At 39.0% G+C, this 21,087-nt stretch overlaps 1 protein-coding gene across 1 annotated transcript in view; it reads left to right on the top strand.

The window, feature by feature from the left end:
* The window catches only part of AIG1 (androgen induced 1), a 118,930-nt gene that overhangs the window by 17,520 nt on the left and 80,323 nt on the right, over positions 1–21,087 (top strand). The window contains exon 2 of the mRNA XM_042818228.1: positions 19,953–20,108. Within this exon, the coding sequence (XP_042674162.1) occupies positions 19,953–20,108 (156 nt within the window). The remainder of the gene's footprint in view (positions 1–19,952; positions 20,109–21,087) is intronic.

The raw sequence follows: 21,087 nt of genomic DNA on the forward strand, positions 1-21,087 counted from the left end.
TAATGGGGCAAGGTTTGGTGTCATCTGCTTCACTCTGCTGTAGAGCATGGCTCATACTGCATCCCCAGCATTGAAGACTGCCTTGCACTTGACACCAGGATAAGGTCGTGTATCTGTTTCCGCAGGAGTGCTGTTAAGCATAGTAGATAGCTTCCAGATACACTTAATTTTGGGAGTAGCTGCTATTTTGACATCTAATCATATGACAGCAGCTTTCAAATTTTTATCATTTGAAAATCTATATCCTAAATGATTTATCTGATTTGAGCTTTAAGCTTCATCAGACCCAGTTTCATGATAAACACCCTTCCTTCCCTCTTTTCTGGCAGATCTGCAGACCAAGCATGCTTCAGACCTTTTACACTCACCAAATTAATTGGTGCATTTTCTGAAGAACCTCAATAGCAAAAGGAAGCAATATCAATATTTGTACTCATCAAGACTTGTCCTCATTTTTTTTTTATCTTGTCTCAACTGTGACAGAGGTCAACAATGTCAAGAGCCAAAGTTGGCTGTCATCAAATGCTTCATATGACCATTTCTTCCTGTGCTCAAGAGTAGGAAAATGCTTAAATATCTAAAAGCCAGTTTTTCTGAAGTCATAAAAGTCATAATATTCACTTTGAATTAATCAAAGTATAGAACCATCAAAAAGGGAAATTTACAAGTGTTTGTTTCTGTATTGGACAAACACAACATCTTTACAACACTTCAAACAGAAGATGTTGCTGCAAATGGAGTGTGAAAAAATTATCAGCCTAATTAGTAGTAAACAATCATGGCAGCAAAATCATTTTAGGTGTTTATATTCTTGATTAATCCTAGTCCAAATTTTCTTGTGACGATTTTACCTTGAAAACTACACTAGATTTATTGTTCTTTTCTCACAAATGAGTGGAGAATTTAGCTTTGTTAGTGCATTCTTCATCCCATTTTCAGGCCTCTGGATTGCATTCATGTTGTCATTCACATCTTAGTAAAATGAATGCACATTGTTATCATTTGATGTTGCTAGTGTCTTATCTTCATTTAGTATGTAGATGTATGTTAGTTTGAACATTTAAAAGAAAAGAACATTAGACTGATGATTAAACTGAATGAAGGCTCTTTTTCACATGAAGCCAATTAGAAATACATGTTTAATCTTTTGAATAGACAAACTGAAACATGAAGCAGACTCTTAGATTTGTAAGAGTTGCCAGGGTCTGTAACTATGCTCTGTTACCACCTGAAAATTATTTTTTTCCATGGTAGACTTACCATGTTGGCATACCTTTATGAGCAGGAGGAGAAAGCAAATGGTGCTTATTTGGGACTGTGTATTTAAGTATGGCCTTTCAAAGATGTCTTTAAAGGAGGCAGGTATTCATATCTTGACAAATCTCTTCCAGTTGTCTTCTGTCAAGGTCAAAAGGATTGTTCAACTAGTCTAATGCAGTCAGGAGTTTTGATTGTCTTCTTGTTCCTGAATCTCCTGTGTTTTCACATCTCATCACAATTTGTAAACTGTGTGCTCAGTTTATCTGTAAAATGTGACAATAAAATTAGCTACTGTTGCTTCATTGGATGTCATCAAGTATAACAAACTGTAATTTTCCAGTGCTTTGTACCTTGTATTATGATGTGTAGTGGGTTTCATTTTCAATTTCTTTTGAAGTCTAAACTGTAAATGTTAAAGGGATCTGTACTTTGCTGTAACACTTAACCATCTGTAAATTTGTTTCACAGTTTCTTTCAATAAACCAAAAATACAACACTGTGTAACTGTCTTAACTATATTTTTATCTTAATTTGTGGGATATGGAACCAGTATATATTTTATAAAAATACATAATGATATAAAGTACATACTGTATATATATTGTATACACTGTATACATAATATGTATGTATATATAATATATATTATATATATACCAGGATATATTTTATCAAATGTTCTGAATGTTAATGAAAAAATCAGAACAACAAAATAAATTTCATATGACAGGGCATATAAGACTTGGTTATGGATCTTCAGAGTGACTTATTTGAAAATACCTCATATAGGCTTTGCATATTCATTTAATAATAACAAATATGATTAGAAAAAGTGGGATATTTCAAAAGTATTGCTGCAATTAAAGTTAGGCACCCACTGGCTTCAGTGAAGTAGATAGTTTGAGGAAGATTGCATGTTCATGAGATCCCACACAGAACGTGCTGCAGAGCCAAAGAGAGGAGGAAATGTAACAGAACTTCTATTGAGAATGTGAATAAATGTTGTTTTGAAATAGCATGTGTGTTTGGATATGTAGGTCATGACTTTTTATCAAGGAAGAGATAGTAAAACAGTTCTCCCCTACTGCAGTCTCCATGTTCTTGTTTTCTTTTCTTCTTGAATGTATCTTTGCAGACCGTGGCGTATGTGATTAGGGTGCTGTAACTGGCATTAATATTCAGGATCCTTTCTCTGTTATTTAATTTTAATGAACAATAATGACAGACTTCTGTTGAGACTGGTCAATTTTTGAAGTGTACAGATATCTCTAAGGTGACTAATACCCCAAGACCAAGTGAAGTTTTGATTTCAGCCATTACCAGCAACAAAACAAACTGCTTGACTACGCATTCTCATACACGTCCCTTTCTTGCATTTTCATTGACAAATGCCTCCACAAAGTGAAAAGAAAACATTTCTGTCCTCATTTGTTAGCATCTTGTCTAGACTGCACACAGATGCCAAAAACCTATGGAAATTCAAGTCCTTAGTACATTCTATAGGTTGATATTTGTGGTATGCCATTAACTCTTGGCTTTCCTGGCTTCCTGGCTGTAGAACTTCAATAACGTTTTTTCAAGAAAATACGTAAGTGCTGCATTTCATTGCAAATTTGCCTGCTGTAGAGGGCCCAGGTTGCAGGGATGCTGGACTCAATGATCTTTGGAGGTCCCTTCTAGCCCCTATGATTCTGTTATTCTGTGATTCTGAGTTGTCTGACAGATAATTAAGTGAAAAGTTTCTTATAGGTAAGTGACTTTTTAAATCAACAAATGTTTGATCTTGGTAAAAGTTGAATTGATATCAGTTTGCTGCTGGCATCAGGGCTTAGAAAGATCCAGAATGACATACCAAGATGAAGACTTCAGCAAAGAATGTATAGCATCACCTTAATGTGAACCAGAAGTTGGACACAGGATATAGGAATTCCTTATAAGACTAGGAAATAGTAAGAGTGTAAAATTACATGCAAAAGACAAAACAATTGGTTTAAATGTCTTTTGGTTTCATGGAGATAGAAGCATATTTTGGGCAGGCACAAGAGAAGAGAGATGTCAACTTGTGATTATATTTGAAAAAATGGAACAGAAGCTTTTAAAGGGTGTTACTGTGTGAACAGTCAGAGAACATACTGACCTGTTTGACAGTAAATGGCAATGGAGCAGCCAGCTGCTCGTCTTTGCTCTGAGTGTGAGTCAGTGACTGAAACACGCTGAAACATGCAAAACAGCTTGTCTTAAATCTGCTGGGTGAATTGAGCCTAGCTAGTCTTTGCTGCCATTGTAGTCACAGAATGATCTCAAGTTTTGTTGTTATTGTTTCTGTATAAGTATACGATCAGATGCTACCTGGTACATGTTAGTAATAATCCATTATACAAATGTTGGCTCAAATGCTCAGTTGATGCAAACCCCCTAATTTTTTTCCCCCAAATGAAGTAATGTTTTATGTTCTTCACCAGCAGAGTGCAGACCAAGTACCCTTGCTGTAGGGTCTGTCCTCATAAAAGTTTAAACTAATAATGACTGTAGGAAGTCAATACATAGTACAGAAACTTCAGAATTGTTAAAGATGCCATGATCAGATATGGTCACTCAAGACATACATTTGAGATTTTCTAGTAGAAAAGAAATTTCACAGTCTTTGACATGACTAAAGACTTTCCCTGATGAGTGTCCTGATTTGATGCCATCATAGCATCGTTCTGGTAGGAGGAGAACCCAGGTCATCTAGTCAGGCCCCTTCTTCAGTCAGGTCATATTTGGCACTGACCCAGGTTTCCTAAGGTGTTGTCAAAGTGAATGCTGACTAAGAGGTTGAAAACCTCATTCTTCAAAATGTTAATGCTCTTCTACAATTACACATCCGTCTCCTTCCGTTGTGTTTTAGAACTGCTCAATCATGTTATCAGTTAAAAATATCAGTGTTGATAATCCTGTTTCTTGGTCAGGTGATAATGTGGCATGCGTGCTCATGATCTGTCATCTATCCTGATAGTGTATTTTTTAATTCATTTATGTGCGTGGAGAACACATCCAAGGTTCTCAGTAGTTCTTGCAATATCTAGCTAGCATTTGTGTTACTGAGTGTTTTAAGAGGAGCCACATCACAGCCACACCACTATTATGCAGACACTGAAGTTAACAGATATACTATTCCAGCTTTGTTATAAAATGGCCACCAACAAGGAATTTCTAAGCCTTGCATCTCACGCTTCTCTCTGCTCTGAATAAGTGTGTTGGTCTGTAAGAAAAATCTTTAATAATTGACCTGTGAGAAAGATTACTATTAAAAAGAATGAAGAAATGAAGAATATAGAAGCACATTTTATAGTTTCTGAGGACTTAACTCATTTTTATTTTTTTTTTAATATAGCCAGCACTTGGTCCCTGATTTATGATTTTCTGTTGTGTTTTTAAAACTCTGTAGCTTGACAGACGTTTTACAGTATACAATTGATTTATATTTCCAGGTCATATACACTGAAACCATTAACTAGGCTGGATTATGACAGTTCCACATAGTTTCCTCTTCTTGTGCAACATATAGAATCATATATATAAGACAGAGATTAGAAAGTAGGTCATCTCTTTGATCCCTTAGCAGATTCCAGTTTCTCTAAAAGAAGAGGTGGTAAAGGTAGAATAATATCAAAGGGAAGATCCCCATCTGAAGCTGACCAACCTTACATCTACAAGGAAAATAAATACAAACTGGCTAAATTGTTTGAATTGAGGACAAAGCTACAGTGAAGCACCTGAGATCCTTTCTGATTCTTGCTCTGATTTCTTTACATGTGGTTTACGAAGTCAAAAGCCCTTTTTACGCTGTCTCCATCTAACGTCTGAAAACGTGGGAAATATGAACTCTTAAGAATCCCCACAAAATACAGATGAGGAGAATGTCAGTAGAGAGATGGTTTTATGCTGTAGTAACACCATGATACATAAACCAATTGGTTTGGTTTTTTTTAAAGACACAATATGGTTTTTTTTAAAGACACAATATGGAAATTGTTATGTGATGGTTTACCTTTTAGCATACATGGTTGAAAAAATATGGCTAATATATGTGGCTTTCCTTTCTGCTGTTGCTTTTTTTGTTCTTGCTTATCAAATTGACTGTGTAGCAAAGGGCTCATCTTATGTTTGCATGAGTACAAATGCCATTACTGTAGAGATGAAATACCTGGTTTATAATTTTATATTAATGACAATTGTACTGCTTTATTATACTATATCATGTTTTGCTTTTAAATCAAATATATGTTTTATCAAAATCCATATCTGGATCAAAGCTGCCAGGGTAGAATAAATTCTTTCCTACAGCAACAGAATGAGCTTTCATTTTATGCGTGTATGTGTGCAGGTTAACAGGTGGATGTCAAGCCTTTTATAAATCAAAGCAGTATTTAATTTATATTTCCCTCCAAAAGATTAACTAATATAATTTTATATGAAAACAAACTGTGGTATTTTAATGTGAAGCCAATGTATATTTTCTGGGTTATTGTTTTGTTTCAGTGTTCTGCTACCAAAAGGCAATGCTTTCCAACCTTCATTAGATTTGCTATATTTGTTGTAGATTTTATTGCAGTTTTTTTAATGGGCTTATTAACTCAAATTAAACCTCTTAAACACCGTCGGTTTTCTAACTTGGATGTTTTGGAAGCAGATATAAGCAATACCTTCACTGAGGTAAATAAAATTTCATGGGCCTCATAAAAACAGTTACAGTGCTGTAACTATTACTGTACTTACTACTTTGCTCCTTGAAATGTAATACTAATTTTGATCCCCCTGTGAATGCACATGCTCCCTATGTACACGAAGAAAGCAATTTCTCTTGCAACTCTTCCCTGTACATCTGGTAAAGTATTGCTTTTGCAAAGTTGGCATCGTATCTAGTAACCTAAGTGTGGTTACCAAACAGAACAATTAACAAATCTGATTTATATAATCCATATAGTCATATTACAATTTTATCTGTTGTCAAAACTTTTGTGAAGTAGATAGAAGACACTGCTTGAGCTTTGAGAGAGGACCTTTGAAGTCAAAAGGCTAAGCACCCAGCCAGTTTGTAATGCACTGAGGCATTATCTGTTTGGACAGTCTTCGTGGTTAAGTAGGCTGACTCTTGCAGTACCTAACTGTTAATAATTAGAAATGGAGAAGTCAAAGAGTCTGGTCTTGACAGCAGAATAATACAGTTTTGGACACGGCCAGAGCTCACCATGCCTCCACCCTTACGGGGAACAAGGTAAGTTTATTGAGTCTTGAAGTTGAAGACTTGTCAGGTATGTGTGTTGCTTACGGTTTCAGGAATATCTTAAGAAATATTGTATACGAATTCTGCAGTGAGACCAAGAGGTTTTCCGCTAGGCAGAGTATTTTAAAAGCAGAATGATTGAACATTCTCAGAGAGCTACACTTGAAGAGTGTCTCTGTCCCATTTGCATATTCTGTGGAGAAGGAAGATGAGACAGAAGGAAGCAGTCCTGATTTCTGGTTTCTATTTCTTGCTTCAGCCGAAGTTCAAGCTTTTTAGCAATTATATTTCCCATGTGGAATGTGAACTAAGGACTGGGACCCCAGCATAAGCCACAAAGACATCTGTGGACTCTTACATTGGCACACTTTAGCAGAAAGGATGGACTTTCTAGACTCTGGCATGGTCAGTAATGTATGTCTTTTTGAAACAGGAATTATAATTTAAGTTCATTTTGGGTTGAAATGGGTGTAGAAGAGGCATCTCTTAGTACATAATCTTCTTTTAGAGTTGCATGAAAGTTGGTATCAACAGCCCTGGAATCTGCCTGGAAGCTAGCATTGCCATGCAGTTGAGGGAAGGAATAGTCCCACTCTGCTCTGTACTGTTCAGCCTCACCTTTAGCACTGAGTGCAGGTTTGAGGCACAATATATGAAGGAATAGAACCATCAGAAAATGTAAAAGAGAGATATGAAGACAGTAAGGGGTCTGGAGTGCAAGGTGTACGAGGAGCAGCTGAGGTCCCTCAGTTTATTCAGCACAGAACAGAGGAGGCTGAGAGGAAGCCTCATGGTGGCCTGGAGCGCTTTGTGGGAGGACTGGACTGGCAGCACTGAGCTGTGCTGTCTGGTGACAGAGCTGTGTGGAGCTGTATCAGGAGAGGGTCTGGTTGGGTGTTAGGAAAAAGTTCTTCACCAGAGGGTGATGGGCATGGAACAGGCTGCTCAGGGCAGTGGGCACAGACCAGAGCTGATGGACTTCAAGGAGTATTTAGGCAATGCTCTCAGACATAGGGTTTGTATTTTGGGTGGTCTTGTGTGGAGGTGAGGGTTGGATGTGATGATCCTTGTGCGTCTTTGCCAACTCAAGATATTCTGTGATTCTGTGATTTGTCTTTTCCATCCACTGTTGCAGATCTGGTTTTTGAAAACTGAATTTTGTGCACCTGCCTTCTAAGTTCCACAATCAGGATCCAGGTGTCAGAATACACTGTGCAGCATCACATCTTTTGGATACAGGCCTAGTTCACTCTAAGTCTTCCTAAACACAGGAAAAGGAGGTCCACAGAGTAGTTCTTAGGTAGTATTCAGGGGGGACTCATCTTGGCTGAGTGTATAGCACTTGGCCCTGCTTTCATGGCAGGAGAACTTAGGGGTTGGGATCCATGCTCATACCATATCATGTCAAGTTTGTAATCTGTTTCAGAGCCAGGATTCCAGGCTGATCAGCTGATCAACAGCTAGAGGATGAACGTAACCCAGTCTTGCTCTTAGTCAGATATGAACATCTCAGGTCAGTTGCTTTGATTAGGGACTCTTGTGTGCAAGTTTTGTGTCTGCATGTTTACTGGTGATCTGAACATGGAAAGTGATGCTTAGAAGATGCCATTGGTGTCTGTGTGTGATGCTGTAATGGATAGTGGCTGTATTATAAATAAATGGACATTGCCCGAAACCACCCAATACATATGAATGTTATCTGTGTAACCAGCAATTCTGTGTTGTGAGGAGGGAGCAGGATCTTGGAATGTGTTTATTTAGTGGATATTTTGGGAAAGTAGCTTGTATTCTGTAAGTCAAAATTATGGGTACCTTACATAAAGTCTGATGGTGATGCCAGATGTATTTACTTGAACAAATGTCCTTACACTTTGGGGTAATGCTTTAAATCTGATTGCGACTTAATTTCTGACAGCTTGTGTGGTGGTGGGCTCTCATTTTCAGAGGTTCTTCTAGTCCAAGCTATGCTAACAATGGTGCATGTGTAAAGGAACTGATTTAAGTGGATATTTTGTATGAGATAACACTCCCGTGCAAATGCCGTCACTGCTGGGACAGTGTGGCCAGTTGTTGTCACTGGTGACAGGACACTCCACTGCATGTGTCCCTGCAACAGCTTTTTCATTGGGTTTGGTGAATGCTTATTACCCAGCTGGCTGTGCTCCCACGTCACCACTCCAGTGCATGCATGATGAATTTCTATTGACTAGTTAAAATCATCTCTGCTGCGTGCAGGAATTGCCCCATCCAGTGTAGAACTTGTACAAACACACAAGCCCATCAGTTCCTGCATGAGCACAGAGCTGGGGCCGCCTGGGCTGTTCCAGTGCTGCTGCAACTCCCTGGCTCCCCAGCCCTGTCACATCATCCCTCATCTGTCAGACACGTTAGACTGGGGCTCCATCGATCCCCTGACCTCTGGTGGGGCCACTGTGGGCTCTGCTCATTATTTCCTCTTGCACAATTTGTCTGGGGAGTTCCCGGGACTGCCCAGGGAGTTCTTTGGGTGACTCGGCATAGAGTGTGTACAGCACAGCCCTAATCCCCAGCTGCACTGCGATTGCAGCCGCGGAGGGCACCGCACCTATCTGCTCCGTGGAGTCATCGGTCATAGAGTGCTGAGAGTGTTAGTGGAAGATACGTGACACGTGTGCATTTCCTGATAGGATCTGCCCAGCTGACCAGTTGTCTGTGTCCCTCTACAGGCACAGATAGTTGCCTTTCTTTCTGTGCTGGGCTCCCATATGTGTAGGCTGGCGCTTTACAACGTACTGCTTTGTGCCTCTTCTGCCACAAGGAATGCAAAATGCAGTCACTGTACAAGCACGGGTTTCTTTTCTGTAGTAATCCACTGCTTTCTCTACTACCACGAGATGTCATTTGAGCCTCTTGTTTCCCAGAGAAGGATAAGGGACAGCTTATTGTTGAAATTATGGCATTTACTGAGAAAGAAAAGTTTATCTTCTGATTATCAGTATGTGTACAATGACAGAGCAGACAGAATCTAAACTGGATAAATTTGGAACCTAGTGTGATGTCAAGTAGTTGGTATAAAACAGCTAACTAACATTTGCAGGGAGGTGTACTTTTAGACTTTTCTCCAGTTAATCCCTTATTTTCCTTCTGAAAGTGAAATAAAAAGTAACGAGCAAATAAAAACAGTAAACAGTGATGTCCAAAAGAATAGTTTGGAAACTGTCAAATGTTGATTAGAGTTAGAAAGGGGAAGGGGGGTGTTTGCCTTCACCAGTATATAAGGCAAGATAGGGCTCCATGCCATCTGCTCTTCAGGATCTTCCTCCAAGGACAGTCTGAAGGAAGCAGATGAGGTGGCTCTGGATGGGACGACTGTGCTTCTTCTGTCCAGTGCTCTGTCCTGCAGGGATACTGTATGCTATGCTCAGTTTGCAGCCACACAAACTCATGTGGAGTAGAACAAGTGAAAGAAAAAATACAAAAGGTTTCTTCAGTCTAATGTTGCTCAAAATCACTGTGCAAGCTCTTCAAAAGTGTTTTATTTCTGAACTTGGTGACTCTTGCTAGTTGGCACAAGGATTAGATTATTTATCCATTCGGAAGCTTTGAAAGATACAGCTAGGCAAAAAAAGGTCTTAGTTGTGATTAACATGATCTGTGTGAGGGGAAAAGTGAATTTATACAGCAATCGTATGGCTTTGTTTGGAGGGATAGAAATTGACCTTGCTACTTCCCTAAGCAAGCCAGGAGTGCTTTCCTCATATGCAGTGAAATAACTCTGTAATATAAGTGGGAGTGCAGGCGCACAGAAAACAGTGTGATCCATTGTCAGAGAGCTGCCTGGAGATCAGGGCTCCAAGTTCACTTCCTGCTCCCTGCTGGCTTGTTGCATGACCCTGAGCAGCTCTGTGCCCCACTTTCACCAATGGGCCGTAGGGAAGCAAATCCTTGATTTTCCTTGAGATTTATTCTTGTGATAGACAATGTGAGTGGGGAAGTACCATTATTCAGAGTTGAAATGCCACACACCTAGTGAACACTCAACCTCTCTCTAATACTTAATTTAAATGCAGTTTATGTCAGGGTTTTCCCATGTTTTCATTAGAGATGTAAGATAATGAACACTGCCTTTTTTTTCCCATGAACTGCAGCTCTTTGTAACATACATTGCCTTGCTTGAAATGTTTTGTAAAGAATAGTCTCACTTATGAGGACAATATAGCACCTTAGATAGCCTTTCATTTAACCATGTGCTTCGTAATTACTGTACAGGATTATGGCCTCTCTTTTTTTTTTTTTTTTTCCCCTAAGTGGAACTTAAATAACAGCACCCTTTGCTGCAGTCTAAGTTGTTTTTCACGATGACTGACTTAGTTTGTGTGCTGCTGATAGTTTGGATATATGAAGAGGTGGCATAATGTTTCCTTCCCATGTCTTCCCTAAGGAAAGGGAGAATGGTCTGACTGAGACGGTATGACTTAATAGCCCACCTTGCTGGACTGGCATGTGGAGTCATTCGTTATTGCTTTTGCAGTGCTCAGAAGGCAGAGGGATTAAAATCTTTTATTTCCTGCAGACATGCTAGGAGAGAGCTGAGGCTGCTGTCTCAGAAGACTGTAATGCCTTTTCCATGTACATTCCCAACTCTGAAACCATGTTGCTGAGATATATCAGTTATTGCCTTTTCTAGGTTCAGCAATTACCTTACTCATTAAAAAAGAAAAAGTATAAAAAGCAGCCACTGTCATGCTTTAAGGATTCTATATATTTTTTTTAAATTTTAGTCTGTCAAATTTGCTTCCCTCTAGTGGCTTTCAAACAGTATTTCTGAACATGAAAAAGTTGTTGCAGTGCTGAAGTTTATGAACTTTAAGCAAGACATTTCCTTGGGAAACTTCTGTACTTAATAAAATTTAATTTCTTTTGGGATTAGCTAACCCATAATGTTCTAGGGACTTTCCAGCCATCAGAAACCTTATCCTAAAGCTCAGTTTAGCACAGACAGCTGCAGAACAAGTCTTAGCGTCTCAGCTAGCTATCCCAAGCATTGTCTAGAGAGCTGCCATTCCTGCTGGTTGAATGCAAGGCCACTCTGCAGAGACTGTACCCATCATGTTGAAATGTGTAAAACCAGCATTTAAGCCAAAATAATGACATAGACTTCTGAGCAGTATAATCCTAATAAGATTAGGCTTTAGCAAAGAGAAACATAAAAGATATAACCTAATAGAATCATAATCTATTCTGAATAAACTGTATTAGACATGTTTGCTGAATTGATTACATAAGTTTAATAAAATTATACTGTCTTATAAGCAGGATACAATAAGTAGTAATGGCAGCTTTTCTATACACAATGCAGAAGAGTAAGGAACAAAATGGGGATTATTAGAAAATGAGTTTAGTCAAAACAATTTAAAGTCAAAAGGATAAAAATAGAATAATAATTTCTTCAGTGCTGCTTCAATGAACTTGCTTCTTTGAGTGTATTAGTTAAAATCATAATAAGATATCCAAGCATCTGTAACTCAAAAGCATCCAGAAAAATGCCTATGGTTTTTAGAGGAAGAAGGAAGACATGAATATAGAGAGGAATGACACAGCTAAAAGTAATGCAGAAGATTTGAGAAAATGTAACTCGCTCTGAGCATTTAGTCAGATTTTTGTCATCACTACTTTACATGTTTGTCCATTTCATCTCTTCACCTGATAGTCGTAGTGGATGCCACGCTGTTAGCACTTCTGAGCAGATGGCATATGGCCTCTCATGCTGAGATCATGGTGGAAATGTCATCTATGCAGCATAACTGAGCTATAGTAGTACCTTAACATGGTTGTCTGAATTGTTGTCCTCTTGAGCAGCTTTTGTTGTTGTTGGGAGCACTGTAAAAAGTATATATATATATATGTTTATATATATGTAATATATGTATATATATTTGCCTCTAAAAATTAAAACCTTACCAAACAGTTCTGATACCATATTCCAGCTTGATCTGTTGTGGTAAGGAATTATAAATGTAATTATAGAAATAGGAACGGTATTAAGGAGACTACTTGTAATATTGCAAGGAAATCAAGAATCATATTAAGACAGAATGATCTGAGATATATCCCCTCCAAAGTGTTGTAAGGGTTTTTTCTCTGGGTAGGTAGAGAGAGAAAAGAAGTGGTGCATCCAGTGTAACTGCATTATATTTCAATTTTGTTTTTATTTCATTATTGGCAGTTGTGAGTTCTAATAGAGGCTGAAAGGCAGTGCTATAAAAATTACATTTTAGGGGCCCACATCTGTTTTGGCTTTCTAATTTCTTATTTAAGTTGCTCTAGTTTACAGAAAAAGTTGGTTTTCTGTCTGTGCAGATAAAAACACACATCACATGTTCCAAGAGGTAGAATTCTACAGTGTGTCTTTCTTGTTAGAAACACGAGGTCTCTTCAACTTAGCTGTGTCCCCTATTCCACAGTAGTTATTTAAGTACTTGGGCTTAAATGATGTAGTACCTTTAAAAACTGGACCCAAGAGTGAAACAGGTTTATTTTCCATGCATAATGATTGCATTTCTTTTGTGTACCTATAAAATCTCATTGGCTTAAAACCCTGTCCTTGAGCAATCCTGGTGGGCTTCAGAGGAAAACACTACAGGGGTTATGTGGAAAGTAAAGGATATTTAAAACAGTCTCTGAGCATATATCATATGGTAAGGGATTGGGCATGTTTTATAAGCTCTGGTTCACACCATATGATTAAATCATGAAAATTAAGTTACATTTCCGAGTAAGGACTAGACTTCTTATGTGACATCCTGGTGACAGGAGCCCACCCCCAACTGAAGGCTGTAAAGGGAGACATGAGTCATTGTTTTGGATGAGGGCAATGCTAGATATTTATAACGTTGTCCATCAGTGTAAAATATGTGCACTTAGCAAATTTCTAATGGCTCTTCCTGTAGGAGTAAGTACAGTGTTTTACTGGTTGAGTTAAAGTTCTAATTTATGTAAATAAAAGAGAAAGGAGAAAAGCGTATTTTCAGATTCCTAACCATGAAGCAACTCAGAATAAAGTAAATAGCATTTGCATTTAGTATTCCATTGACTGACTCTGTTTTTCTTCCCTTGTCCATTCCTTTTTGTCTGTGTGCTGTGCATTTGGTTTCTCAGGCTGGCTTTTGACGGGCAGAGGCTACATTCCCTGTCTATGAGCCTTGACACTGTTGAAATTTGCTGTGACAGACAAAACCAACACAGCCGTGGTACTGGCATCAGTGTAGAAGGTTGCTCCCCAAATGATAGGAGGACTGACTGTCTTCCCCAGCCTTCATCAGTCAATGAACTTGGAGAGTAATGCTGTTCTGTCTCTGGCCTCTAAAATACAAGTCTTTTTCCCCATTCCTTGCAAAGAAATAATGATTCTGCATACACACCTAATGGTTTTCCAAGGTGTTTGCACATGAATTTAACTAGCTGTAAATTTACTAATTAGACATCTTCCACTGACCTGTATTTTAATAATTCAAATTCTGTTGCTTCTTACTTTTACGTCTATATTTCACTTCATTCATTTCTTTCAACTGTTTGCAAACAGTGATTTTCTTCTACTGATCTAAAGTCAGCTTCTCCTACGTGAAGTTTTAGCACTTGACTGCGTAATGTCCATCACCTGCTTGCTATCAATACTAACAAAGGTATAGAGAGGGGAAGAGAACTGCCAAGGCTAAAAGCAGCAGGACTTTGTGCAGCAGTGGGTTGGCAGCAGACAAGTATCTGTAGCTTCATTCAGTCAACAGTAGTAACAGATGTAACAAATAGCTGCAGCCTGTGGCTTTGTCCCACAAACAATGTGTTTTCTATCAAAGGTACCCTATTGCTATCAATTTACCTGGACTTGCTCAGTGTATCACAACTTCAGATCATTGAGCTGCTTTCATAGGATGCAGGAATGTCTACGTGTGCTAGTGTGCTGTCTGATACTCTACAATCCTAACCAAGCATGGTCTCAAAACAGAGTCCAATCAGTTGTGCTTACAGTGGACATAGGGTTAAAATTTGACCTAAGTTACTTCCACTTCTTGAAACAGAGTCATCCCGATTGCTGAATCATAATATATTTGCAAGACAAGTAATAATGTCTAGAGGCTGGAGGAAGGAAAGCAAAAGAGGCACAAGGTGACAAGGAGATGCTTTGAGGCTGTAAATCATAGTCATGTTGTTCAAAAAGGAAGTTAGACCATGTTTTATATACGCAGAATTGGAGAAAACTATAACATCCAGCAATTTGGTTCTGGGTACGGGTAGAGCTCAAGGTTGTCTTGTCAGGCTCTGTTCAATGCCACCATGGGCTGACCTTCCCACCTATCCTAGTCCTGTCTGTCTCCAGAGAGGCGCCGAATGCCTGGGGCTGGAGCTGCCCCCTGTTGGCTCTACAGCAGCTGGCCCTGAGGTGTCAGCCTGTAGGGAGTCAGTTTTCCTATAAATGGGTTATATCTACAAACTCTTGGGATCTTTCCTAATTACATTTTTATCTTACCAGTGGAAGCTTACCAGGGTAAGAGAGGTACTAATGTATGCCTGCACACACACATGCCCAAGTGCACTTCATGCACAAGCATGGGCATTTTCCCCACACTTTTTTGTTTTTTGCTGGTTTTTTTGGGTGTTACTCACAGGCTTTATTCTGGCTGCCCTGGCTGTTTCACAGCCTACTCGGATGCTTTTTTTCACAGAGGGGAACACAAAACATCTTGTAAGTTCTCATGATCTTTAAAACGATATGTTGGAGGACAGTGAATTCTTCATTGTCAAAAGCAGATAGAGTAAAAAATGCCTATGAATCGTCTGTAATTCCACAGCCTTTTCCAGTTCTCCTACCATGAGGTCTAAGGAATGATTCTGGTTGCGAGAGTTAGTGTGAAAGAGGATCTCAGTCCATGAGCAATTAAATCCTAGATTCAGTGTATTTAATAGTAGTTTTTCTGCCTTGATAAGAATGGTGACAGAATCTCCATTGACCTTGGTTGTGCAGATTGTATCTGCGCTGTGGAGTTCAACAGCGTGGGGAGAAAGGAGTCTGCATGGCCTGAAGAAAGGTCTGTGAGGAAATATGTTTTCTGCCACTGAGCCTCAGAGGCTGCCTCCAAGAAATCGGGGGAGTATGGGGAGGCTGTTGTCTGCTATCCTTCGGTGAACATCTTGTGGAAAAACTGTCCTACTGAAGCAAACCTTTGTTTTCTTCAAGAAGACAGACACGTATGATTAGTTTGCTTGATTCTAATCATTCATAAGGTGCAATAAAATCAATCTTTCCTGATACATGATCTGAACAGATCTCACTGTTTGAGAAGGTTTTTTGGTTGCTTGGTTTCATCTTCTATTCCTAGCCGTTTTCTCCTGCAGTATCATAGCATTTTTTTTCTCTCCTTAGGGTTTTGTACTAAAATAACAGTAGATGGTCATTTTCATTACTTGCCATTGTGTATCAAAGCTTAAAGGTACTGTAGTATCAAGAATATGAGCATTTGCCCCTTCAGACTTCAGTGGGAAAAAATGGAGTTGAGAGAAAGTCAGTATTTTATACATTTTTCAATGATTTGCTTGTTTTACCATACTCTGTTTACAAGTTTCTGCCTCTATCACTGTTACATGGTGTAAGGAAGGTGTGGCTGCTTCCCGTCAAATCTGTATTTGTCATTTTCTAATGACTGTTTTCCTTCAACCTGTAGTTAGAGGTAAAAATTGGAATGTATTTCCTCCAAAGCGCTGTTATTGCTTACATTTCCAAGAAAAAAACCTCACTTGTTTGCTTAACGTTTGGAACTGTTCCATGTATAGATTCACCACCTGCAGATTTTCAAAAGAAGGCCCTTGTTTTGAAAATATGATCCTAAATCTGAGGTAATGTCAGGGTAATTTGGAGAATATTGCTTGGAGAGAGTTTCTTCTCCCTTGCTGTGAACTTTTCACATCTGTTTTGTAGCATTCAGACTGAGGAGTGTGGACTTCAAAAATTTGTTTCATACCATAAAGCACCAATAGCTGCATGCTACGCTTTCCTTATGCCAGACCCACAAAGGATGTAAATTGTTAGTGAATCTGGCTGTTCAGTTTGTGCTCCTGAGACTCATGGAGCTCTGGCCATCCTCAGTCTAATCCTGAAAGTTCATATTGTCGGACAAATTTTCTCGTACATTCTAGAAAGGGAGAAAAAAGTGTTGTAGTGCTTGTACATATGCAGTTTGTGCAAATAAATGGGAAATGTTCTTCCCTGAACGCTACAGGCTCTGAATATACGGTTCTCAGTAAATATATGATTTTCTCTTTCCTATATGGATTTTTTTGTAGTCTTTTTGTAGAACAGTTTATTTTGTAACTACTTTCTGAAGTGTTTGGGTACTGTCTTTCCCTTTAGGAATTTTCAGTTATTCTCCATGATATCATTACATTTTCCCTTGAAACAGTGTGTTTGTATCAGGATAATGGAGAGAGAAGCTGTTCGGTTTATGATTGATTAGTGGATGTACGATTTCAATTCCCTCAGAAAGTGGGTGTGTGGCTGTTTGAGTCTGTTACTTTGTAGAGAGACCATTTCGGGGAATCGTAGTTAGAGCTGCAAACAATCTATTAGTCACTCGTCCAAGCCCAGCCAGCGTAATACTGTTCCCTGCAGTACATTATTGAATGTTTTGTCCAATATCAGTTTGAATGACTCAAGCAATGAGGCTTCCACCACTTCCTCTGAGAAACTATTTCATGGTCTGGTAGAACTCCCTGTTAGGAATTATTTCCTGGTACTCAGCCTAAACTGCTTTACACCCAGATTGATCTCATTATTGTTAGGTATAATTTTTTTTTTCCAGTCCTGTCCCAAATCTTTTCCCTTCTTTCATGCTCTTTAGCAAATAGTAGATGGTATAATCTCTTCTCTTATTCAAGCAAATACATAATCAGTGCTTCTATTCCTTCTCTCCAAAACAGGCCATCTGTCTGGTAGAAAACAGGGCTGAATATGGCAAGATTTTTTTCTACTAAGTGCTTCTTTCACGTAAATAATATGAAAAAGTGTGTAAGGGGTGTGTGCCATTATGTAGCTCCAGGGAGCTTTTATTTAAAGTGTTTTTCAGGAATTATGTAGAAGTTGGTAACTTTTTCAGACTATCATTTGAAGTAGTACCTTTTTCTAGCCGAATATTCAGGTCCAACGTTAGTAGTCTGTCACATTTCATGGCTTCAGGGAATGTTTTGTAATGTTGCTGGTCTATGCTCTGTGCTATTTATCAAGCAAATTATATGGAGCTGCAGCAGGGAGAAGGGAGGGCAATGGCAGCAGAATTACAAGCAGCTCCTTTATTATGCTGATGACAGGATATTTAGGGGCTATTTGAATGTCTGTCGTTCACAGCTTTACAGCCAGAATTTACAAGTATTTGGGTTATATGAGGATCGTTGAGGAAGGGAATGTACTTTAATCCATCCAACCATTACACTTCTGTGGATTTCTTTCTAGTAGCCAACATCTGTTTGGTATTTCCTTCCTTCCTCTCTCCTTTCCTCCCCTGTTCCAAATTAGTGTCCTCTGTCCTGAGGTGTTTTCTTACAGTACTTACTGTAGTCCAAATTCTGCAGATACCTGCACTTAATAAATTCTATTTTTCACAGTCTGGACATGTGCTATTTGTATTTCTTACTGATGGCCTGCTTCTTAGTATGAGGCTCCCAGTTAGATGAACGCTGGAGTTTAAAATGAGACTTTCAAACTAGTACTCCAGGCTTGTTTTGAAAAACATCTAGTATGTATTTTAAGCATATGCGTGTGTTATTTGATGAATCACATTGCAGTTTGGGATCCAAGCCCATGTTTTGTATTTTTTTTACCTGAGATTGCCCAGTGCATGGAGGTTTGTGTTCTGGGCTCCAAGCTCATGGAGCAAACAATCTTTGTACGCTTTTTCTGAACTGTACTAAAAAAGATGAGCAAGTTGGTCTGTCCTCAGGTGGGAGCATTCCTAAGCTAACTTATTACCATTCTACGAGTTAACTGGGGAAGAAAAACAGTGATCAAGCTAAGACAAACAAAGGTTGTACCAAATTCATGAGTTCAGGTGCTTAAATTTAATGATGTAACACGACAGACTATCTTACAATATTGCACACAAATGCGTGAACATACAAATGTTATGAAAAGAGAGCTTGAGTAAGTCCCACAACTTGCTTGTTCTGTCACTTGTTTGCTGAAGTGCAGCAGTGGATTTGCCAGCGCCTGTGATGGGGGCTCAGTCTCTCCAGGAGGCCTTTTGCCATCTGGGACGGGGAGAAGTCCCAGATACAGCCCTGCTGTGGGAGAAAGAATCACTTTTTTTTTTTAATTTGTTTCCACAGGGAATGCTTCTCACATTTTCCGCCTCTGAGATGAGCACCATGACTTTGAGGCCTGGTTTTATGGAGTAATGTAGGGGTTGTAGTTGTAGCTCCGTCGCCTGGCAGGTGGCACATGACTGAACTGCAAGTGGGAATGCCACCACTGAAACAGTCCTTCCATTTGCACAGGTTTTCCCAGAAGCAGAATCAAGGAATCCTAGGGGTAGGAAGGGACCTCTGGAGATCATTTAGTCCAGCTCTCCTGCTAAAGCAAGTTTATTATATCAGGTTAGACAGGAAGGCATCCAGGCAGGTTTTGAATATCTGCAGAGAAGGAGACTTCACAGCCTCTCAGGGCAGCTTGTTCCAGTTCTCTGTCACCCTCAAAGTAAAGAAGTTTTTTCTCATGTTAAGATGAAATTTCCCGTGTTCCAGTTTGTGCCCATTGCCCTTTGTTCTGTCATTGGGCATTACTGAAAAGAGCCCATCCACTTGACACCTGCCTTTTAGATATTTATAAGCATGAATAAGATCCCCTCTGTCTTCACTTACACAAGCTGAATAGTCCCTGAATAGGTATCTCAGCCTTTCCTCGTAATAGAGATGTTCCAGGCCTCTAGTCATGTTTGTAGCCCTCTACTGAACTCCCTCCAGTAGTTCCCTCCTTTTCTTGGACTGGGGAGCACATGAAAAGTAAGGTGTACATAGAGCAATGACAGGGTCTTCTGTCCGAGGTAATGGACTTGAAACTCAACACCCACAAATCAAGTTTCTTTTTATCTTACTAACTCTCTAATTAGTGTGTTTTCCCGTCACTGTCATCCTCCTCATAGCATTTATTTCAGTGCTCTCAGGACATAAATCTTTTGGACAAACAGTTAGAAAACTAGCTTAAGTTAATACAGACCTACCCAGATAACTTCCAGTCTGGAATCTCAAGCTGGTTTTATGTTTTAAGTGAACAAATTCTACTCATACTGAATCACTGCTCACCACCTTGGTTCTGAGGCAATATCCCTCACCTGCGCTTACACTGCCACTTCTCCTGAAGTCTGGTGTTTCCACTGCTCAAGAACGGTTAATTTTTTTCTTGCAGGTTATCCAGGCTGTCTTCTTTGGGATCTGCGTATTGACTGACCTTTCCAGTCTTCTCACTAAAGGAAATGACAATCAAGAGCAAGAAAGGCAGCTGAAAAAACTCATTTCTCTCCGTGACTGGATGATGGCTGTTCTGGCTTTCCCCATTGGAGTGGTAAGTGTAGTGTTAATCTGCATGTGTTTACAGTCTGAATAGTTGCTGATTTTCTCCTAGCTGGAAGGCTTTTGCACCTCTTCCCATGAGACCATGGACAAGGAGAAACATGATAAACATGATTATAACAACTCTGAATGTCACTGCTATAAGATATCACCAGTATTTCTGAAATTAATGTTGTTCATTTTAAAAATGTACTTTAAAGTAGAAGCTAGATGGTAGAAGCCATTTCAGATATGAATTTTACCAGCAAGATCTTAAGTGTGAGCCTGGGCTTTTTCTGCACCATGTGTGATAGTATTAAGGCAGGTGCTGACATGTTTCATTCTGTAACTACCTGACTGGAGCTCAGTCTGTATGCTGTTCTATCATGGAGAAGCTAAAATTCAGGTTGATCCTTGTTAAACCTATGGGAGATTCAGAGTTGGCAGAAGAAATTGGGTAGGAAAAAAAGGAGTTAGTAATGTAAAACAATCACACAGAAGGTATAGGGTAATATGTTTTTTACTGTCTTTTTCAAAAGAAAAAATTACTCTTTGGATCTCTTTCTGCTCCACTGGGACATCGCACCTCACTTTGAGAAGCAAAAGATGCTCAGTGTCAGGAGGTATCTGATACCACACTGATGACAACTGAAAATCCAGAATTTCATATGTTTTTACATCAAAGTGTGACTCTCACAGACTATTTCTAAGTTTAGGCTGCCTTAAAGTATTACTTTTGCTGTCATTTGGGATGAATCTTGGTTTCTGATTTTTAATTTCAGTGTTCAGTAGCTTGAAATACATTCACTATTTTTCTTTGTAGGACTACTAGAAAACTGTATGAAGACTCAAAAGTTGCACTGTTTCACGAAAGCTTGCCAGTCATTGTCATTTAAGAGCACTTAGCTTAGCATATTGATATATCATTTATAATTTGATTTATTCGAAGATGCTTTATTAAAATGTGATTTAGCTATTTATGTAGGATTAAA

This window comes from Centrocercus urophasianus, unplaced genomic scaffold, assembly GCF_019232065.1.
Source record: "Centrocercus urophasianus isolate 14NV4802_14NV808 unplaced genomic scaffold, USGS_Curo_1.0 seq_10, whole genome shotgun sequence".
NCBI classification, from domain to species: domain Eukaryota; kingdom Metazoa; phylum Chordata; class Aves; order Galliformes; family Phasianidae; genus Centrocercus; species Centrocercus urophasianus.